Raw genomic sequence first — 21,718 nt, forward strand, 5'->3', positions numbered from 1 at the left:
GAGATTCGAATGGTGTGAGTTCCCTTCTGCAAAAATAGAAGCCTCCTTCCCCCACCCCAGTGAACATCCTGCCATGTGGCTATGGCCAAAGAATGCATAAATATCATTAGAAATTTAGAGAGGGATTTTCCCTAGGAAAATACTGCGAACTTTATAAACCCAATAGACTAAGGTACAATTTAATAGATTCTTCTGAACACTGCCTGCCTCTAGTTAGATTATTATATCGGGAAAAGGAAATAAAGGGGTTTTCTCCTGCTCACATCTGGCACATCACTGATAGATTAAAGTTCCAGACTTTGTGTGTTGGCACTCTGTCCTCTCCCAGGGACATTTTATCTCCTCCAGAACCTAATAAAAGAGAACCCTCTCATCTAGAAGCTGCCGTGCAGCACCCTGCATCATTGAAGGGGAAAGCTTACAGTCAAATCGGCCCAGGCCAATGAACGTTCTGTTCATGTGATGGCACTAAAGAGAGTTCACTATGGGGGTGCAAGGAGAGGGGGGAGTGCAAAGGGGGCCGCTTTCGGAGTTATCCCCACTGAGCCAGCAACAGTGGACTGGGAGTGTTAGTGTCTAAGGAAACCCTTAGCCCTTACTGAATCCAGCCACATTGCTTTATCCTCTTCTCTGTCCCCTAGTTAGAGCCTTAGAGTTGGGAGTCCCTATGCCCTGCTCTCATTGGCAGTGAACTGTTCTCTTCTATGTGGGAGGATGGCCGTTTTAAATACCTCCTTTTCTGCTGTCAGAGTGTGCAAACAGTTTTCTGGTTAATTTTGCTTTGGGGATTCTAATTTGTTCTGTGAGATAGAATGTATTCTGTGGAGATGTGTTTGGCTCATAAAGAAACTGTTGCGATAATCAGTTCTTTATCTGGAAGAGGCGAAGTTCATTTGTAGGCAACAGCTTTCAAAAGATTGGGGATGGGAGGGCGCCAACTACGATTCATCTGAAGCAAAATTCACTTGTCTCTGGCATCTGCCAAGTCTCTTTGAGAATTTCGAAGAGGTAACTTCGAAACCAGAGGAAGCATCCTTCTGAGAAATGCAAACCTGTTCATATCCTTATTCAGCTGGGGAGCATATACAGTGTTGCCTGGGAATGGGACTCACTGTTACAACCCAACATCAAGAGAGCCTGTGGCAGAGGAGGGAGGCTTCTTTGCCCGACACATGGTGTGTTGAGGGATGGCGAGTAAAAGTAGCACTATGTACAGAATCCAGTTCCTCAATGCTTTTCCTCCTTAAAAAAATACTTGTAAAACAGAATTTAAAAGGAAATATCCAGTTACCCAGAGGATAGCATTTTCAACCTATAACGTATTTGTTTTTAGCCTTTTTATGTATTTCTGCTGGAGACTTCAAACTATGATTACAGTGGCCTGTTCACCTAGGAGTAAAGGACCTTGGGAGAGATGCTCCGTGAAAGTAGCTGGGGATGATGCAAGGCCATGAGCCCAGAGCCTTCCAGGTTAAGAATTTAAAACATGGGTGTTATAATAACCACAACTCACATTAGTGTGAACTCTCACAGTTGGCAAAGTGTGTTCATCTACGCCGTCACACTCAGTCCTGTGAATGACCCCATGGGGCAGTGTATGTGGGGCATCCTCATGCATGTGGGCTACACCTGGATATTCAGACGCAGGGGGAGATTCCATTCACCTAGAGATGTCTTCTTAGAATTTTTTAACAACGTTAAAATCATATAGAATTTTAAAAAATGATGCATCATCCACTGTCTAGAAAGAAAGTGTAGAGTGTGAGACGTTTACTACCTATTCCGAATTACACAGCCATTACCCGGAACACAGCATTCCACTATCTGTGAAAACAAACATTTGTGTTCATCGTTTCAGTTTGACTAGGGGTAGCAGAGGGCTATTTTATTATTGTCAAGAATGTGCAGTAAAAAAATAAGTCCAATAGAGGCACTGGTGGAGCTCCCAGTATGACGATCAGATTTGCCTGAGTGACTTGTAAAGTACTGTAATATCATGGAAATACTGCAGCTAAGCTTTAAAGTAGTTGGCGTTAGTCGTCAGATGTAGCAACAGCTCTCCAGAGGGCAGTCTGCTGAGTTCGTTTTAAGCCAGCCAAAATTGTCTCTTTAGAGATCCAGGAGGTGGGCACCTGGTTTATTTATTCCCAAGAAGCTTCATTTCCTCCAGGTAAAGGTGTGTGCTGGCTGAGGCATGCTGATCTGCTCCCCCATTCATCAAACCAAAGGCTTCAAGGTGTGGCCACACTTGGGATTCCAAATGGCTAGCCCAGCCACAAACTGACCCTTCTTAGAGTCTGAGGTGTTCACATTCCTGGGCCTTTCAGAGACCACATTCCTCCTGAAACCCACAAGGACACCAGGTGTCCCAGGGGAGGCCACCTAGGAAGCACCAGTGTTTTGTTTTCTTTTGCCTCTCACCTCCTTACTGCTGCCTTCTGGTTAAACCCCCTTAGGATGGCTCATTAGCACAGGGTTTTGAGTGTTAATTGAGCTCTTTTGTTCACTGGGACACACACTGGAGAAGTTTTACTACTACTGAAGTGGGTTGTTTTGTTTTCCCTTTTATGGGCCGTCCAGCTCAAGGCCCCTTGCTTGGTGATACTGCTGAAGAGTTTCTATTTCCAGATCAGATTAAAGTGAACCACACTGGCCCTGTTATGGAAGCAATGCGTGGGGGTCATTTGTTGTGTGGTGGTCCTATGGCTGCCGGCCAGGATGTGAAAATCTCTAGTGTCCATGTTATTTCCTGAGGCAGGCATCCACCGGAAGTAGAATTTATTACAACCTGCTGTTTGCGCTCATGAAAAGTATGACAACGTGAGACTCTAGGGCAGTGAAAGACTTACAAAGATTCCTTCTAGAGCTGCTGTGCATGTCAACTCATTCATAATTTAGCCAGTCTTTAAACAATTTTTAATGAAAATAGTCTGCTTTTAATCGCTTAGCTTTATCTTATTCCTCTTTGTATGATCGCAGGTCCTACAGGTATGGATCTCTGGCAGCTGCTGTTGACCTTGGCAGTGGCAGGCTCAAGTGATGCTTTTTCTGGGAGTCAAGGTGAGTTCTGCTTTTCCATTCCCACCCGCAGTGTTTTGAAACCACACTGAACTTTATTTGTTAAATCTAAGTTCTCTGGATGATGTAACTAGAAGAGGTAAGTTTTAAGTAGCAGTAAATAGAAAACCTGTTGTAGCTTTAAAATCACAAACCGGGAGGACGTTTCTGGGGATGTTTTTAGGAGGAAAACAGTAGTCAGCTTTGGCATCTGATGTTTCCACGTCAAAAATAAATGCTGCAAATCATGCTGAGGGCATTTCTGGTGAAGGCAAGCCGGCTCTCTTGGTCCTCAGGCTCTGGGAGAGAGATTGAAATTGCACTGAAGGATTACTAACGTACTGATCACTCAGCTCATCTGTGACTAAGGATATCATAGCTTATTTCCAGAGCTCAGAATTAAGTCCTCTTAATCATATTCTCTGAGAGTGGAAATTGCAGATTTCAAATAAATTTTACCTCTTACTCTCTGGGTGATTACCATTTGGCTAAATCTGAAGGAGGAAACACCCGAAATAGTTGGATAATATAGTCAAAGTCACGAGTTTCCTTGGCCATCTCTGTAATTCTCCCTCCCTCTTTATACCCTCTTCCTATTGGAAGAGTTGCCATGTATTCAAACTTAGGTGTCACACAGCAATAACCGGAACAGAAGAGAAATGAAAGGGAATGAAAAGTATTTTTCTGCCCAGAAAGAAAACTGTGCTCGTAACGAGGGTGGGAGACGTTTTAAAATATCATCTTGAGTACTTGATTTTTTTTCTTCCTTGAGCTTCAACAAAAGAAAGAAATCATCATTTCTCCTATTCTGTGATACCACAGTCACTTGTTGCTTTAAGAGCGGCCAACTCCCCTACTTACCAGGCAACTCATCTTGGAAAACACAGTTTAGCAGCAGAAGTAGTGCCTTAAAATGTCCTCCCTGACCTTCGAGCCAAAAATAAATCCCTAGTAGTGAGCTGCTGAGGGCAACCAGAGTAACTAAGAAAACAAGAAGTGTAAAATATGTTATTTTATCTCCTAAAACAATTTAAAAATATTTATACAAAAGAAGTCATAATTGTTTGAAATATTTTGGGGTCTCTCTGGTGTTATAATGTCAACATTTTGCAAGTCAAACATGGAGGGAATTGCAGGCTCCATGTCAGCAGCTTTTCCCATGGCTGGTTTTAGACCCTGGTTCTGAGCCAAAGAATTACAGCTGAGATCCTCTGCTATTCCAAAGTCATGGTGGTTAGGTCTCTACTTTCTTCATTAAGGTGACTTTCACTCCACTGGGCAAGGCTCGAGGAATTTAAAAGACTTGTGAAATGAAAAGCATGGCAAAGGAAATCTTTAAAGAAAATTTAAAATGTATCCCCAGCTAAAAGACTAGAGCTCAAGTTACATTTTTGACCTAGAGAGTCGGCAAACAGCACCTATTTCAACTGCTTTGACATTTTAGCAAGCCTTTAACTTCATAGAGGAAACAAAACCATTAGCTGGTTTTATGTTTGCTTTTTGATAGTTTTGTGTTTGCTTTGTTTATTTGGGGGGGAGCAGAGCATAAGAAAATGCAGTGGTTTATAGTAAATACAAATCACATAGTTTAACATTACTTACACATACTAAGTAATTTAGCAAAGGAAAAAAATTTCTTTTTTTCTTAGTAGGCTAACCAGATTCCTTTGGAATATGTGGCTACTCCAAAATTCTTACCTTAAAATGGCCTGGGGATTGTTAAGGACGCGGTATGATGTTTATATAAGAAGGTGCAGATGAGTGTTTGAACGTGAGCCGTGTGTGTGTGTGTGTGTGTGTGTGTGTGTGTGTGTGTGTGTGCTGGCGCTGGCCACTTATCCGATGAGTTCAGCTAGAGCGATCTCCTGATATGACATGGATTGAATCTCAGATGACATTCATGGGCCATGTGTTTCTTTTTCTGCCAGGTCTGGATTGTACCCAAATCACTTTATTTTTATTTTCTCTCCCATTGTATGAGGCAGACTAAAAATGTAAGAGAGGACTTAAAAAAAAAAAAAAAAAAAGATGCTACTGTAGTTTCACCAGCCATTCATTGAATTAAGTTTAGTCAGTGGAAGAGGTGGCACAGCTGAGGAAAGGAACTGGGAAGCATCACAGGGAGAAAAGCTGCCCAGGAGCTGGGAGGAGATGACAGATCTGCATGCCTGAGGAACGTTGGCACTTAAAGCCTTGAGCAGGGCTCTTCTTGCTTAGGCAGATGAGCAATTTAAAATATGCTGGCCCTAAGAGGATTTTTTTATTAAGTCTAATTGCCCTCTTGGAAATTTAATGAGAACTAAGCATCGAACAGTGCCACCATTGTATTAGCTAAAGTGTTGTAATTGATGCTCTCTATTTGTCTTTCATCCTTAATATTAATTAGTCTTTACATCTGATCCTCAAGGCAGGTTACATACTCTCAGAGAGAATTTCTTTCTTTTTCTTTTTTTTCTGGATGTACCACAGTTTATTTAATTTTTTAAATTAAAATATACTTGATTTACAATATTATATTAGTTTCAGATGTACAGCCTAGTGACTCGGTACTTTTATAGATTATATTCCATTCCAAGTTATTACAAAATGATGGCTATAATTCCTTGTGCTGTACAATACATCCATTTGGCTTATCTATTTTATATATAGTAGTTAGTACCTCTTAATCCCATACCCCTATCTTGCCCCTCTCCCCTCCCATCTCCCTGCTGGTAACTACTAGTTTGTTCTCTGTATCTGTGAGTCTGTTCTCTTTTGCTATATACATTTGTTTGTTTTATTTTTTAGATTTCACAAATAAGTGATATCATACAGTATTTTTCTTTCTCTGTCTGACTTTTTTCACTAAGCATAATACCCTCCAGGTCCATCCATGTTGCTGCAAATGGCAGAATTTCATTCTTTTTTATGGCTGAGTAATATTCCATTGTATAGATATATACCATATCCTTTTTATCAGTTTGTCTGTTGACACTTGGGTTGCTTCCATGTCTTGGCTATTGTAAATAGTGCTACTATGAACATTGGGGTGCATGCGTCTTTTCAAATTAGTGTTTTCATTTTTTCTGGATATATATCCAGGAGTGGAGTTGATGGATCATACAGTAGTTCTATTTTTAGTTTTTTGAAGAACTGCCATACTGTTTTCCATAGTGGCTGCCCCAATTTACATTCCCACCAACAGTGTAGAAGTGTTCTCAGGAAGAATTTCTTATTCCAAAATCAGGAATGAGCAACAATGTTTCATCTTCAGAGGGCTTCACAGGGTTGAACTGTCAACTGGTTGCATCAAAACCGCTGCTCCTGGGCTTCCCTGATGGCTCAGTGGTTGGGAATCTGCCTGCCAATGCAGGGGACACGGGTTCAAGCCCTGGTCCGGGAAGATCCCACATGCCGCGGAGCAACTAAGCCTGTGCGCCACAGCTACTGAGCCTGCACTCTAGAGCCCACGAGTCACAACTACTGAGCCCGTGCGCCTGGAGCCCGTGCTCCACAACAAGAGAAGCCACCACCATGAGAAGCCTGCGCACCGCAACAAAGAGTAGCCCCTGCTCGCCACAACTAGAGAAAGCCTGTGTGCAGCAACGAAGACCCAGTGCAGCCAAGAGTAAATAAAAATAAAAATAAAATTAATTAAAAAAGAAACTGCTGCTTCTGCAAAGACGATTTTAATGAGAAATGTGCGTAAAGACTTAATGGATACAGATATTCTTCTGAGGAGCACCTATTATACGTTGTTATACCTCTCCTATTTCTGTTGGTCCACAAGTGAGCATCCTCTTTGACCTCAGCAGTGTAAGGTGGGAGCAGGCTAGCCCCGACCTGAAGAAGTTCAGTCTAGTTAGGATATGAAGAACTTCTAGAAATTAATGAGAGACTGTATAGTTTTAAGGTCTAGATTGTGTGATTAATATGGATGGCCAAGATGCTCTAAAAAAGGCTAAATGAAGGTGGACTGGAATAGTTAATTCAACAAATTCAACGTACAGATATTTCTTTAGAGCTTTCCATTTTTAAAGGTTGAAATTACGGCTATGAGTAAAACAGTGATTCTTCCCTCAAGGAATTTATCATGACTTAAGAGATCAGGAATATGTATAACGAATTACTGTATGAGGCAGAATGTGTTCACTGTAGAAATAGTGGCCTGAACTACACTCTTTAAGAGGAGTGAAGAGAGGAGAGTCACCTCAGGATGTGGTGAAGCACAGAGAGCTTCACAGGGGATGTTGGTGTTATTTCAGCAGATATTAGAATACCGGGTTAAGACTTTGAAAGGCCTGGAAGAGCAGGGAGTGGCTGCAGGAATAGCGTGTGTGATAAAGGAACAACATAAAAGACGTGCACAGGTGTAGATATGAGGTGTACGCGGAGAACAGGTCAACCAGTCACTGGGTTTACACTATGTACGGGGCACTGTGCTAGGAATGAGTGGCTCTGTTTCACACACACAGCATCCAACAGAGGTTTTTTGAGCACTTACTTTGTGGAAGGCGTACGATTAATTTGGCCAGAGTGCATGGCACGTGAGCACTGCATTTGTAATTATTCCCTTTGGACGTAAACTTAGGTCAGTGAACTCGAGTTAAATTACAGAAGGTCTAGAGATGGCAAAAGCTTCATGGAAAAGGCAAATCTTGCTGGGTCTTGAAGGATGGGTCGTATTTTGGAGAGGAAGCAAGTCATAGCTCTTAAAGTTGTAGGCCAGGTAAGAGGTTCATGATGGTACTCTGTGTGTATGTGTGTGTGTGTGTGTGTGATATTTATATAAAGCATATACAGGGAATTCCCTGGCGGTCTAGTGGTTAGGATTCCACGCTTTCACTGCCAGGGCCCGGGTCTGATCCCTGGTCGGGGAACCAAGATCCCGCAAGCCACATGGCGCAGCCAAAAACAAAACTATTTACGTGTAATATATGTGTGTGTATATACATGGCATGGTTTGCAGGCAAAGCACATAATTAGTGTCTTATCACTCTAAATATCATTCCATACCAGTCAAGATAAAAACCTTACACTAGGAGTGAGATGCCATGTCCCAAAGGAACCAGGATCCCCCAAATAATGTTCTTTGTATACCTTTGAACATTTTTCATAAACTTATGCAAACACACACAGCACTTGTGTGAAAGGAAAGACACCTCTATTCTCATTGCTAACAGATAGGAAATAATGACACAGTGGCAGGAACATTTTATTTTTTCTAAATAAACCTTACACTTTCATGCCCCTTTGCTGGTGAAGCTCCACAGAGCCCTAAGAGCTTCAGGACATACAGGATATATTTCAAGCAAGTATTAGAGTCATGGCTGTAGTTGGTAAACAGTGAAGCGTGAGCCTGTTAAAAATGTTTTCAAGAAGGAACAATGTGCACTTTCCTTGAATGCACACTGGAAGTGAGGGAGAAAGCCATAGAGCTTAAGATTACTGCTGTCTTCAAGAGGCAGGAAGAAATCCTAGTCTCTTCTAGTGCCGTGGACATTAGCAGACCTACATCACCTGGTCTTCCTGGTGTCACAGATGCTATGACGCCAGAGTTCAGGTTATAGCAGGCCAGGCGACGGAGCTTCTGGTCTCGTCTACCTGGATGATGCCAATGGAAGATATGCATAGACCTTTGTGTGTGATGAGGACTTTTAGCAAGTTTTTATCGAGCACGTTTATGGATTCAAAGATGAATTTTGAATTTATGTTTCTACCTTTAAGGAGCTCATGGTCTATAGAAGGGAAGACAGATAAGTAAACCTAATTTAATCATGGCTCCCTAAGGTTATTAAAGAGTTTTAAGCAGGGTAATAATACTGTTAGATTGTCCTTTTGGAAACACAGCCGGTAATCGAGTCAAAGTGAATTGGAGAGCGATGAATGCGGAGGAGGATGGTTGTAATAGGTTAGGAGAGACGAGGCAAGTGTGCCAGTGGTGGCTAAAACAAAATAGATGGATTACAGACAGATGTTGCGGAGTGCTCGGAGTCCAATTACATGTGGATTTCTTCCAATTACGTGTTATCAACATCAGCAGTGACTCACTTTTAATAGAGTGAAGCCCTGGAACACAGCTCAGCCTATTAGCAGTGAAGTGGTACTTGCACGGAACAGCTCTGTGGAGGGGGAAACACTGAGACTGATGACAGCAGAGTATCTAAGCGAACTTTCTTTTGTGCCATTTCCCAGAGCCCCTCCTGCCTGTGCCCAGCCCAGGTCCCACGGCTGTCTGCTCCCCTCTGCAGTGTGTCTGTGCTATGGCTTGGTCACTGTTCCCTGAGGGTCCACAGCGGGGACAAAGGCCTGAGCTCCATACCTATGTAGTCTCTGCACATTCACGACTCAGTCCCGAGACCTTGACATACCCCCAGATATTTGATCATCCCTAGAATATGTACTTATACGCAGGATGAGTCCAGGGCAGCAGAGTTATGCACTGAGCAGAATCTGGGAGGTCGGCGAAGCTTACACAGTAGCTCTGTGACTCACCTCTATGAAGCAGCTGGCGTGTGAGTGATGAGGTTCGTGCCTCAGCTAATTAGTATTAAAAGGACTGGGACCACCCAAGGATAGCCTGAACCTTAAACGTTCAGGTCATACATGCCAATGATGAACCATACTTCCAATCTTCTGCCTTAGATTATAGGACAGTCATCTGCCAACCATTACAGGACAAGAGCCGGTCCTGGTGTGCAAAATGTCTCCACACCACTTTGGTTCGGTAGCCTAAACTAGGGCTTCTGTTATGGGAGGACAGGAACGGGGTTGACGGAATGTGTTTGATGTGTGGTGCCGGCCACCAGCTCTTGTTCATTGACACACCTGGGTTTCTGCCTCTAGTGGAAGCTAACCCAAGTTTAACTGTGCAGAAGCCCACACTGGCTTGGACTGGCCCGGCCAGCCTCTCCCTGCCTGATATCCTCCACAACTACGGCCCCAGGGTCCCTCAATCACCCAGCATCTTTTCCCTAGGAAAACCCTCTCAGGAAGAAGCTGTGGGTGGTGGTTTTCTTCTCACCCTGATTTTAAGTCAATGTGTTACTTTGGTTTAGTTTAAACCCTTAACCTTAAAGTCGATGATACAGAATTCTAGGCGGTTCAGAGCCACCCGCAAAGGCATCTTCGGGGCCTATCCCCTGCTCCTTGTAACTGACTGCTAGACATAGTTATGGATGTCTAACTTGTCATCAGGCAGAGTCACCAGCAGCCACAGCCCAAGGACCACCATCAGTTTTCACAAGCAGGAGGCATCGGGGTCCCATTTGGGCTCTTCCAGAAACGCTCACAGGCTGTCATCAGTGTCATCCCTCAGACTCAGAGCGAAGCTTCCTCCTCATCTGTAGTTAGCAGCATAAGGGTGGTGATGATGTGTGACATAAACACACTTTGAAATCGGATGCAACTGATCGTACAGAGAGGATTCCGTGGCGCCCCGTCTGGCCGGCACTGCACAGACCGGGAGGCCCAGGGGCCTGGAGCACTTCTTCAACCTCAGCTGCAAATCAGTCTTCTCTGGTCTGTATTTCCCAACTTCGTCCAAAATGAATCCGCGATATTTCATCAGATACATCTATCAGGAATCTCTGTTTCTGTCACAACTTACCAGCCTTAAGCCCTTAACCTTAACTAATTACAGTGTGTGTGTTACCGCTCCACAGCAGGGTTGCAGGTATTAGAGTGTGGGGGCTCATGTCCCAACCACGGAGGGAATGTTTCAGGATGCTGTTTGTTGTTTTAGCAGCTTTCCCCAAGATGCAGCACACAGGGATGGGCAGGAGGGCAGCCAGTGGTGGGGGATCAGGGGTTTGGGGAGGCGACATTTGTTTTGTGTCTCTCTTCTAAATGAAGTTGTCGTGACATCTGTGTTTTAAGTTGTGTGACAAATTCTGGATTGAGCTTGAAATATACACACTTTGTTTTCGAATGACTGACAAAATGACCATTGCATACTCTGTGTGATAAATAGTTATGGATTAAAACTCACTAGGCCTGAAAATTCACAGTGGATGTTTTGACCACCCCTGTATCCCCTCCTCTAGCATTCTGACACATGGAGTAGATCTTCACTTTATTTAAGGGAATCAACATCTAAATCCTGACCTGGAACTTTCCCAGTAATTGTCCACAATTGTCACTAATGCTCTGTTATGTCCAGCCCTAAGCAGAGCAGAGGCTGGATTTGGACCCCCTTCCAGTAGAAAGTGTCTGGAAATAGCTGTGCAACTGTAGAAGCTATTCTCCAAGAAGCCCCAAGTATCCCTGTGCCCTACCCGAAGCCCTGATTTGTGGCCTTTCCCTGTGGATGGAATGCTCTCATTTTCCTGCTATATACTTCAGATGTACCCAGGGTCAGAACTTTGCCCAACACACCAATGCCTGGGAGCCTGATGCCCTTTATAAGTCTTGCCAACCTTTTCCCAGGTGACTGGACTCTGTACCCCATGCACCAGCTACTGGCCAACATCCTGCATTGAATAAACCAGTCACCCAGCACCTACCCCTGACACCACCTTTATCTGTGCCCCACCTACCCGATTAAATCTCCTCAAATATTGACAGAGAGGTATAATGAGGCCTGTAGATTCCAAATTCAAGTTTTCTCTGCCCCTTCAGACATTGAACTTTAGATTACGAAAGACCATGACTAGGGATCTTATGGAGAGCTAGATCAGTTTTCCCAGCCACATCCCTTAAATATCAGGTTTTCCCAGTTTCCAATGAGAGCCCATCTTGAAGTATGAAACTCTCAAAATTAAATCAGGTATATGATAAAATCCTTAATTTCTTCATCCATGAATATGGAAAAAAGTTGTATTTTGTGTAATCTAATCTTTTAGTAAAATCTTGCAAATTTGTAAAAGGAGAAATAACGTTCAGAATATTTGACTTGTGGATAGCTGTGTGTTATTAAGTATTAATAGACTTACATTAGTGGAGATTGAATTGGTGATGTTTACCACTCCTTGGCTTCCCCCAAACTGAGAGCTCAGTTTTTTAGGAAAGGATCATTTTGTGGCTGTGTAACATTCAGGACCAATCCTCCTCCCTCCGCTACCCAACCAGTGGGCCAGCTGCTTCCTTGGCTGAAGCAGGAAGCACCATGCTTTTTTTTTTTTTTTAAAGAGAGCAGGGAAGTCGGGGAAGTGGGGGAACCAGTCAAAGAGCCGTGCCCCATGTCAGGGCACAATCGGGCCAGATTAGCTTGTGAGGTGGAGAAGGCAGTGAAGTACCGAGGTGCTGTGCTCATACAGCCCAGGCCAAGTTTGCAAACTGGTTTGTGATTGTGCCCAACTTCCCTTGTGAGCCGTGCCAGCACCATAGTCTCTGGGTGTTTGCTCTGAACTTCATAAGCATGGCTGACTAGCTCTCTCTCCCTTTGTAGCTATCACTAAGCCTGACTTCCTGGAAAGCTCTTATCGAGGAATAGAAAGACCTAGATTAACTTCTGTGCATACCATGGCCATATATGCGTGTCAAACTCGTGTTTATATAGCCATTATAGGTGTGAAAGGCAGAAGTGTAGCTACTCCCCAGTATGACCTGTCTTGTCTTATTTCTATGGATGGGTACTAAAAGCCTGTATTTTTATGTCTTAAAATCTTACCTGGAGGAAAAAATATTAAAGACAAAGGATATGTAGCACTTTCATTAACATGAGATGTTTCTAAAATGAAACTATTCCCTAACCGTCAAATTTGGGCAGAGGGTGATTTCTCTAACATGTTGGTTGAGAGTGGGTTGCTGTAAACCCAAAGTCAGAAGCCTTTGATGTGGTGGAGAGTCAATGGATGCCTTAAAGCAGAAGGTAGAAGGAAGAGGCTGAAATTCCAGGCTGAAATGAGGGGGCCGTGGCCATCACTGAGCCCACAGTTGGTGTTTAATAAATACCATGTAGATTACTGATTGATTTCTGCAGTTAGTTGCTAGGAGCCCAGTTTGATCTGCACTTGATTTGGTTATGCACAGTGTCCCTCTGGTTCTGTGATCCTGCCCTTGGCTATCACTTCCCTGGGGCAGCAGCAATCAGCCAGAGGCTTAGACCATCAGAGGGTAAAGGGGGCCTGTGGAGGAACTCTCTGGAGGGTGAGGAGAGACGCTGGTCAGATGGCCTTGGCTGGTACTCAGAGAACATACAGAGATGCTTAGGGAGTAGGACCAGTAAGCAAGTCTCTGCACCAGTCATATCTGATTCCTGCTTCCATCTTCTCTGCCATCGTCAGGAGAATCAGTCTAGATTGGGGATTTTAGAGCATTGATCTTGAACTTTGTCAGAATTGGGTTTGGATCCCAGCTCTATCATTAATGAGTTGTGTGATTTTTTTTAGGTCGAGTTCCCCAGAAGCCAGATGCTGAGACAAGGGTTCAAATGAAAGTGAATTATTAGAAAAATATTCCAGGGAGTAGGGAAATGAGACAGGGAAAAGGCTAAAAAAGAAAAAAAAAAAAAGCAAGAATGCAATGTCAAGTGCTATCCCACGGTGGGGTGGTTGGTGGGGATGGTATCTGACTCGGTCCTCTCTAGAAGTAGTGCTTCAAGTTGTCCAGAACAGCCCTCAGCTGATGGTTAAGGGCGACCCTTAGAGGTCATAAATTCCTAGACACTATCAGCTCTCCAAGTGCAGGTCAAGATGGCTCCAGGTGCCGACAGAGACGCAGGTGCTGGGTGTTGGGAGTGAAAGCACACAGGGAGTCCATGTGCACATAAATGGTTATGGGATCTATATCAGCAGAGCACTGACAGCATGTACTACAAAGGCTTTCGTAGTTTCTTATACTTTCTGAGCCTCAGTTTTCTCTTCTGTTAAATGGGAGGAAAAGAACTTGTTTAAAACCATCAAGGAGGTAACAATAGTAAAGCACCTGCTGAGATGACACAGGAAAAGCACATAAGTAGTCAATAACTGGTAACTCTCGTTGGCCTCAGGTTGAGTTACTCCAAACCCTGAGGCCTTAAATAAACATGCAAACTAAACAGACCTGTAGAATTTGAATTATAACAATATATGCCTAAAAGAAGCAGTTCAGTTGCACAAGGAAGTTTTGGAAGCTAAAGATAATTTTAATAATGACTCCAGAACACTGTCTAGAAGAGGATTCTAATGTTTAAGGTGCTTTCAACAATAGAACTAAGGCATGATGGCATAAACTTTTAGGAAACAGGGCACTGTTCTATATTTATAGTTTTAACAGTGAATGCTCAGAGGATAAGTGTGATAAAAGCCTTAGTGCTCTAGTTCTTATACTTTTAATAAAATTGAATCTGATCAATCCAGCAAGTGGGTCTGGAGTGAGTTGACGCTGATGCTGGGAGTGACACCGGGCAAGTCAGTTGAGTTCAACGAGCGTTCTTTGAGCATTTGCCATAGGGCAGACACGAGACCAAGAGGAATGAGACACGGTTTCCCAGGTTAGTCACCAGGTGAACTGGGGATGTAGGGAGAGAGAATTAAAACCAGTTCATTGCAAGAAAAATAGAAGCATTTCATGGATCCAATTTTAAGTACTTTATACTTGTCACCTTGGTTAATTCCCACAGCAATGGTAAGAGGAAAGTTCCATTATTACCCTGCTTTAGGAAAGGACACCAAGAATAGTTACGTAACTCGCTTACATAACTAGCAAAGGCCAACGTGAGAGTCCAGTCCAGGCAGTCTGACCCCAGAGCGCACACACTACACTGCCTCGCGTGTCCTGGGATTCCCGTGGCACCTATCTGTAGTACTCACCTCTGTGGGAATTTCAGCTGAACTCCGGAAGTTGCATCTGTTTCACTTACTCAGCCAAGGCCAGGAATCACAGCTATGTCAAAGCAACAGGAGGTGATTCCATGAACTCCTTCTGTAAATCCTCTAAGATTCAGATTCATTAAGTTTAATGCAGTACTTTGACTTTTAATGTTGACCTCATTATTTCATATATAAGTATTGATACTTGTATATACTTACATACAAATGTAAAACTTATGATGAGGCATGGGTAGTTTCCTCAAAGCAAATGGGCATCTCTCTCCGAGGTTATATCAGTAGCCAAAGTTTGTGGGGACAGGTGTCACCTCTTCTCCTTTGAAAAAAATCCTTGAAAGGTACCTCCTGGGCCACTGGGCGACCCCGTCTGGTACTGTGCAGCCCTGTTATGTGTACAAGGCTCTCCCTGCATTTTTCTAAGGAGGTTCAAGAACTGTCTTATGAAATCAACTCTGGGTTTTCTCTTCTGATCACTCCTGGATTCTCCACGAATGCAGAAGCTGTCAAAGTAAAGGAAAGCCACCTACTAACATACCTAGAGAATTATTCTACTACACACGCTCACTATTATAGCATGTACTTTTGCCTGTTTCTAAGACTGTACCTCCTTACCCACAGCTTTTCTCATCGTCACTGTATTAACATTCCCTATTTTGTACACAGGACTTGTGTTGGTATAACATTGTTCCTACACCATTTTCTGGTAAGATTTGTCCATACAAATCAGTGGACCTGAAACCAAGCTTATATGAACAAGAGTCTTCCATTCATTGGAATTTATTTTTGTGTTGCCCTTTTAAGGTAAAGGGGCACATTGTCAGAAAAGAAAACTGTACCAAGAAATTATTTAAAAACAAATTTAGAGTGTCTTTCTTGCCATCAGTGATCTCACCTAATGGTGTGATGGGAAAAAAATATCAACCAATCACCACCTCTGGGTTATGAGTCCAATTGCATCAGTAATCAGTTCTGTGGTTATGGGCAAAAGCTGTTAATTTCTATAAACTCAGTTGCTGATATATGAATAAAACTTTTCAGAGAGAAAAAATCAAATCTGTCCCTCTCAACTCCAAAATTATTTTTTCTATTGTTTCTCAGATACGGATGTAGTACCCAGCTAGGGATTCCTTCATGCCAAGCCCTGTCTGAAGGTCTTTGCGATAGACTTTCTGCTCCTGAGCTTTTTTTTTTTTTTTTAAATTAGTGACTAGAGTGAGGACAAGGAAGGCAGACTCACCAAATCTACGGATGATGCAAAGCCAAGAATAGCTAATGTGCTGAATCACAGACATAGGATTCAAGATATCTTGACAGCCTCGGTAGTGGGCCAAAAACTGCAAGATAAAATTTGATAGGGATAAATGTAAAGGCCTGTGTTTAGGTTTTATAAAATCATAAATGAAGTGACAGTCCCAGCTCACAGCAAGTCCTCTGTAAAAGACTTGAAATTATTTAGCTCATTGCAAATATATAATTTAACTCACCTGTTACAGTGTAGCTACCAAAGTAAGATAAGATAGCTCAGCCTGCCTTAATAGAAACAGAGGGTCTAGAACAAGTAAATCACCAGTCCTCTGGACTCTGCACTGGCCACAGCATATCTAGAATAATCCAGTGAGTTCCAGATATCGAGATTTAAGAAAGATATTGATAAACCAGAACAAAGGAATCTTAATGGTGAAAACTCCTGAAATCACACAAAAGGGACTGGAGACGTTTAGTCTGAGGGTGATGAAGGGGCAATGGCGAGGTATTTGTTTTCAAAATGTATCCTGTTGATGAGGGCTTTAATCAACCGTGTTTAGAAAGCATGGAGAAATAATATACCAAAAATGTAGACTTTGGGAACCAAACATGTGCATGTACGAATTTCAGCTCTGTAAGTTTCAACCCTGTGACTGAGTAATTTCTCAGCATATCCGTTTCCCATCTTGAAATAGGGGTAATAATATCTTGCTCAGAAAGCCATCCATGAAGGTTAGATGAGCTGGCATGTTAAGCACCTGGCATAGTTATTGGTAAGAGATAGGTTTTTTGTAAAGGCTAATCTCTTCTTTGTTTACCTTCCCTTCGAGAGGGGAAGAAGGAGGACAGTTAGGTTGCTTTTCCAGAAAGTATTTTATGCCTACTGCAACTACCCCAAAGTAGGATGAGTTGCTAGGTCAGGCAGGGCTGGGGTTAAAAGTCTGGGAGAGCAGCGCTGACCTGCCAAGGCTCTCTGGTGCCCCACTCTTGTCCTCCACTCTTGTCCAAACACAGCTTCATGTAATAATTTTGATTTGACACAGTAAGTTTCCAGGTATGAATGAATAGTTCAGGAAATTTTTTAAAAGGCAGAAAATCAGTGGATAAGATGATCCCTAAGAAGGCTTTGTTCTCCCTGTTCTCTGCACGTCTGTGTTTTTGGGATTGATACTCACTAGAACATGCACAATCCTGCTGGAGATGGAGTTAGAAAAGACCCAGATGTGTTACTCCACTACACTTATGAAGTTAGGGAATCATTTTTGTAAGTTATAGAAAGATAATTCAGTTGTGACAAACAAAAGGGATTGCTAGCCCCCTCTTTATAGTTCTCTTATCACTGCGGTACCGTGATTTCCTGCTCCACTGCCCCCCTTCCCCCCAGCAAGTCATGTATGATTTTCTCAAAGGCAAAAGGTGGAATTAACTTGCCAGTATTTCGACACTGGGTTTTCTTTTAAACAGCTGATAATTAAATCCATCTAGACCTCTCTAGCTGTCCTTCTAGGAGCTTTAATCACAAGAAGCAGGCGAACTTGTAAATGTTCTAAGAGAGCTTAGACAGCAAAATTATTCTTCTTGAAATGCGTGAAAGTACCCAGGTGCTTCCAAGCTATGCCCAAGTGCCTTCTCTAAAAGAACATGGTGGGCAAACCAAACATTCATCCTGGATCAGCAGTTGGGAATCAAACCACGAACTTGCTATTCCCATACTTTCTGGTTAGTTTGTATGTTTTTGAGTAAGGTGACTGAATGCAAGGAGTAGTTTAATACGGTACACTGAGTGATTTCTTCTAGGACATACTTAGTCAGAAAAATATGTCCGACAGGAGCTCACAGAACATAGGGTTACAATAGTTTTAGAGATCGAAGGCCTGGATGAGGGTTTCTCAATCTTGACAATATTGACATTTCAGGTCAGATAAATTTTTGTGGTGGAAGCTGTCCTGTGCATTGTAACATGTTAGCAGCATCCGTGACCTTTAGGTACTAGGTGGTACCCTCCACCCTCAGTTGTAAGAACCAGAACATCTCCAGACATTGCTAAGTGTTCCCTGGGTGAGGGGGCACCGGGGGTGGGAAATGACCCCCAGTTGAGAACCACTGCCCTAGATCTGATGATTGCATGTTGACCTGACCGTGCCCAGGGTTGTTGCAGGGGTCAAATTAGACAAAGCGTGTTTATAGACTTTTAAAAGTAAAGAAAAAATGTATACATATAGTTACAATGCAGCCCTTATCTTTTCACTGGTTCATCTGTTCATTCATTCAACCTAAGAATTTTTTGAAGCAGGTGGTGGACACCTTTAAATAAATAAACCTCGAGAGACTGAAAGGTGTGCCGAGTAAACAAAGAACTTAGAAGAAAAAGAGCAATCATGTAAGACATCCCATAATGAATGTATGCATATAACATGCATAAAATGTTATGGGAGCCCCAAGGAAGGAAGGGCTGCCTTTGATCCAAACCATAGAAAACCAGTTGGACTACACAGCTGAAGCCCTGTAATAACAATTACCGTTTGACTAATTGTGACTAATTCTCCTTCACACAATGACATATACTCATGCAGCTTTTCCAGGAGTGTTTAAGGTGTGTGCTGACAGTGTTCAGCACTGATTAAGGTATTAATCATTTTTTAGGTCTACACTTGGGTATGAAATCTGAATGAGCAACTTAATTGAAGTTGTTACAGACACCTGTTATTTTCGCCTTTTTTCATACCCGCTCCAGTGATAGCAAACAATCAAACAAAAAAATAGACAAAAATTCTAGCCCAGATTTCCTGAAGTAGAGCCACAAATATCAGACACTAGAGAATAACACAGGAAGCTCAGTCCTGAGTATATTCTTCAAGTGGACCTCGATCAGTTCATTTGAGGTCTGTTGATTCAAGAAGAACCATTCCTAGAATCATGAACACCTGTTTAAAGCTCTAAATCTGACATTGCATATTTAGATAGAAATATGTCTGCCTGAGTAATTACCTGCTAGTACCATGGAGATAGGGTTGACCATTATGAAAGTATCAGAATTTCCAAACTTTATTCCAGAATGTTCTGCATTAAATATTCATTAACAAGGAAACTCCATATAAAAGCTGGTGTGCCCTATGGAGCCACATTTACATTAAAGCCTGTCCTGCCTTTAAACCTCCCCTGCAATTTTACCTATTCTGTGTTGCAGAGGTGCACACAGGTTGACTAGAGCAAGAGTTGCTAGCTTTAGCATGAGCTGCCCTAATGGTTTTGAGTCACATTTGTTTGGGAAGATCACACTTAAAGCCTGTCCCTCATGCTTGTTTATGGGGAGTGCAACAACTTTGATATCAGCTAAGAAATCCCCATGAATGCACAGCCACATCTGAGTGCTTCCGACAAATGCTTCCTGTCAGTTCTCCCTCGACAGCTTCGAGAATGAAAGCCTAGTGAAGTAAACTGGGAGACATCCCTGAGCATTTAGTAGAAGACTGGTGGAGTGTGGGAACTGCAAAACCAGCTGTTGAAATCAATGTAATTGGTGTGAGATTACATTTCATCAGCCTTAAGACCTGCCTTTTACCACCAGAGAAATCAGTCTCCACGTTTAAGGTCACATCAATATGGAACATTCTGCATACTGAGCTGTCTGTCACGTGCCTTTAGAATATCCATGCCGTGCTGTTTTTTAAGCATTACAAGAGAAACAAACAGCTGACAGGTGGATCTTGTGGTACATTCAGAATCCCTGTGAAAACTCCCCCAGCACTATATCTTGAATCATGTTTATGAGAAAGACACATACTGTATACAGCATAAGCATGTATCGATAGCCCTTATTTGATGACTCATTTTGAAAACCAAGCCTGTGTTATGATTTTTAAATCAGGAATTTATTGGATATATTCATGTCTTATCTCTGGCTTGTACTGTCTCTAGCTTCCCTCACTTGAAAAAAACTTGCTTTTCATTAAATTACCAGGAATTGATTCAACAAATATTTTTTAGTGTAAATTAACTATACGTCAATGAAAAATGGTTTTAAGAAAACGAATGCTTTCGTGAACAAGAAATGTAAAAAAATCCTGCTGCCGTGGAGCTTTCCTTAGCAGGATGTGTATGTGTTTTGAAGAGGGTGTGTGGGTAGGTGAGGCAGATGGTAGCCTATAAAAATAATAATTAAATTATTTGAATAATTATAACCACTCCATTTTTTCCTCATCGGAGTGAAAACAAAAGTTGATCTTGAAATATTTTTATCTGAATCTCCTAAGTTTTCGATGTTAGGGACCAGTTCAAAATAATTTGACACTAAACGTGTCCTCATGGTCTGTCTGGAAGCTGCAACGCGCACCCTCTCTGTTTATTGATGAGAAAGCCCAGGCCCAGAGAGGTTAAATGACTTACCCGAAGTCCAGTAGTCATCAGCAGGGGCAGGGCCGAGATGCAGACTCCTGGCCTGGTGTGCATTCCTCCACAGGTTAGCCTTTGACAGCAAGCAACCTAGGTGGCAGAATCTATGTTTCTTTGTTTTTGTTTTTGTTTCTGAATCAGTGATTTTCTTTAATACGACAGGTAGTACCATCGAGTTAAATATAAAAATCCCCTTGCCCATTAAATTTTCATCATATTATATTTCTTCACTGGTCATAATTTGGTATTTATTTTTTATGGTAATATAGGTTTTTTTTAACTTTTAATTTTATATGACAGTACAGTTGATTAACAATGTTGTGTTAGTTTCAGGTAGAATCTAATGTTTTCGAAACATCGCGAAATTTAAAATGTCTTAAGGTACATGACGAGTGGCAGCCTCACGGCAGAGTGGTCAATAGCAGAAAGGAGATTTTCAGGTGAATGAATTGGGTTGAGACAAGACCCTTATGAAATCACTCTGCTCTCCGCCATGGCAGGCCAGCTGCGGAAGCATAACCCCTGATCCTTGCACCCTCATTCACCTTTCTCACTCACAGACCACCACTGCCCATTCTCCTCCTGCTTCCTGGAGCGCCAGAAGACACGCCTAGAGGTGGGTCTATGGCCTTGCCACCACAGCTTTCTCTTATTCCTGTCTCCATTCCTGTTCTGCATATACCTTGGACTTGGCCATCATTCTTAGAGCTCCACTAAATCATTTGTTGAAAAGATTGTTTATAAATCCAGGTTAAGAACAGAACTGAAAAGGCACTGGAAGTAGGCATGTACTGGAATAAACTGCAGTCAGTAGTCATGGCTCCTAGACCTACCATTCTAGGTGGCCTTGCTAGAACTTGGTTTCCCTAACTATACATGGGCTTTAAAAATCTTCCTATGTACAGGCTTGCTGTGAGGATTAAAAGGTTAAGGGAGATTGTGTCTGTAATAACACTGAAAACTGTAACTTGCAATCCATATTCTAGCAATTTCAATTACTTCTGCCCCTTCTTTCTCTGAAGACAAGTTGCTAGAGGGATAGACAGTTTTACCATTATTTTGAAGGTTGCTTTGGGCATATTTTATGTTAGTGAAATTAGTCTTCTGAGAGTTGGAAGGGACCTCAGACACCCTTATGAGGCCAACCTTGGCTGTTACTCAGAATAAGCTAGGAGTTTTTTGAAAAATACAGATTCATAAGCTCCATACCCAGAGACTCTGATGCAGAAGGCTGAGAGTGATGTCCTGGAGTTTGTCTGTTTTCATGTTATGGGTGTGTGTGTGTGTGTGTGTGT

At 42.4% G+C, this 21,718-nt stretch overlaps 1 protein-coding gene across 1 annotated transcript in view; it reads left to right on the forward strand.

Moving 5' to 3' along the window:
- The first annotated feature begins 1,853 nt into the window (after positions 1 to 1,853).
- The window catches only part of GHR (growth hormone receptor), a 160,690-nt gene continuing 140,825 nt past the window's right edge, over positions 1,854 to 21,718 (forward strand). Inside the window, exon 1 of the mRNA XM_022598269.3 lies at positions 1,854 to 3,060. Within this exon, the coding sequence (XP_022453977.2) occupies positions 2,970 to 3,060 (91 nt within the window). The 5' untranslated portion in view covers positions 1,854 to 2,969. The remainder of the gene's footprint in view (positions 3,061 to 21,718) is intronic.

Source organism: Delphinapterus leucas, chromosome 3 (genome assembly GCF_059928025.1).
Source record: "Delphinapterus leucas isolate spDelLeu-1000000601 "Yukka" chromosome 3, BTC_Dleu_Yukka2, whole genome shotgun sequence".
Classification (NCBI taxonomy): Eukaryota; Metazoa; Chordata; class Mammalia; order Artiodactyla; family Monodontidae; genus Delphinapterus; species Delphinapterus leucas.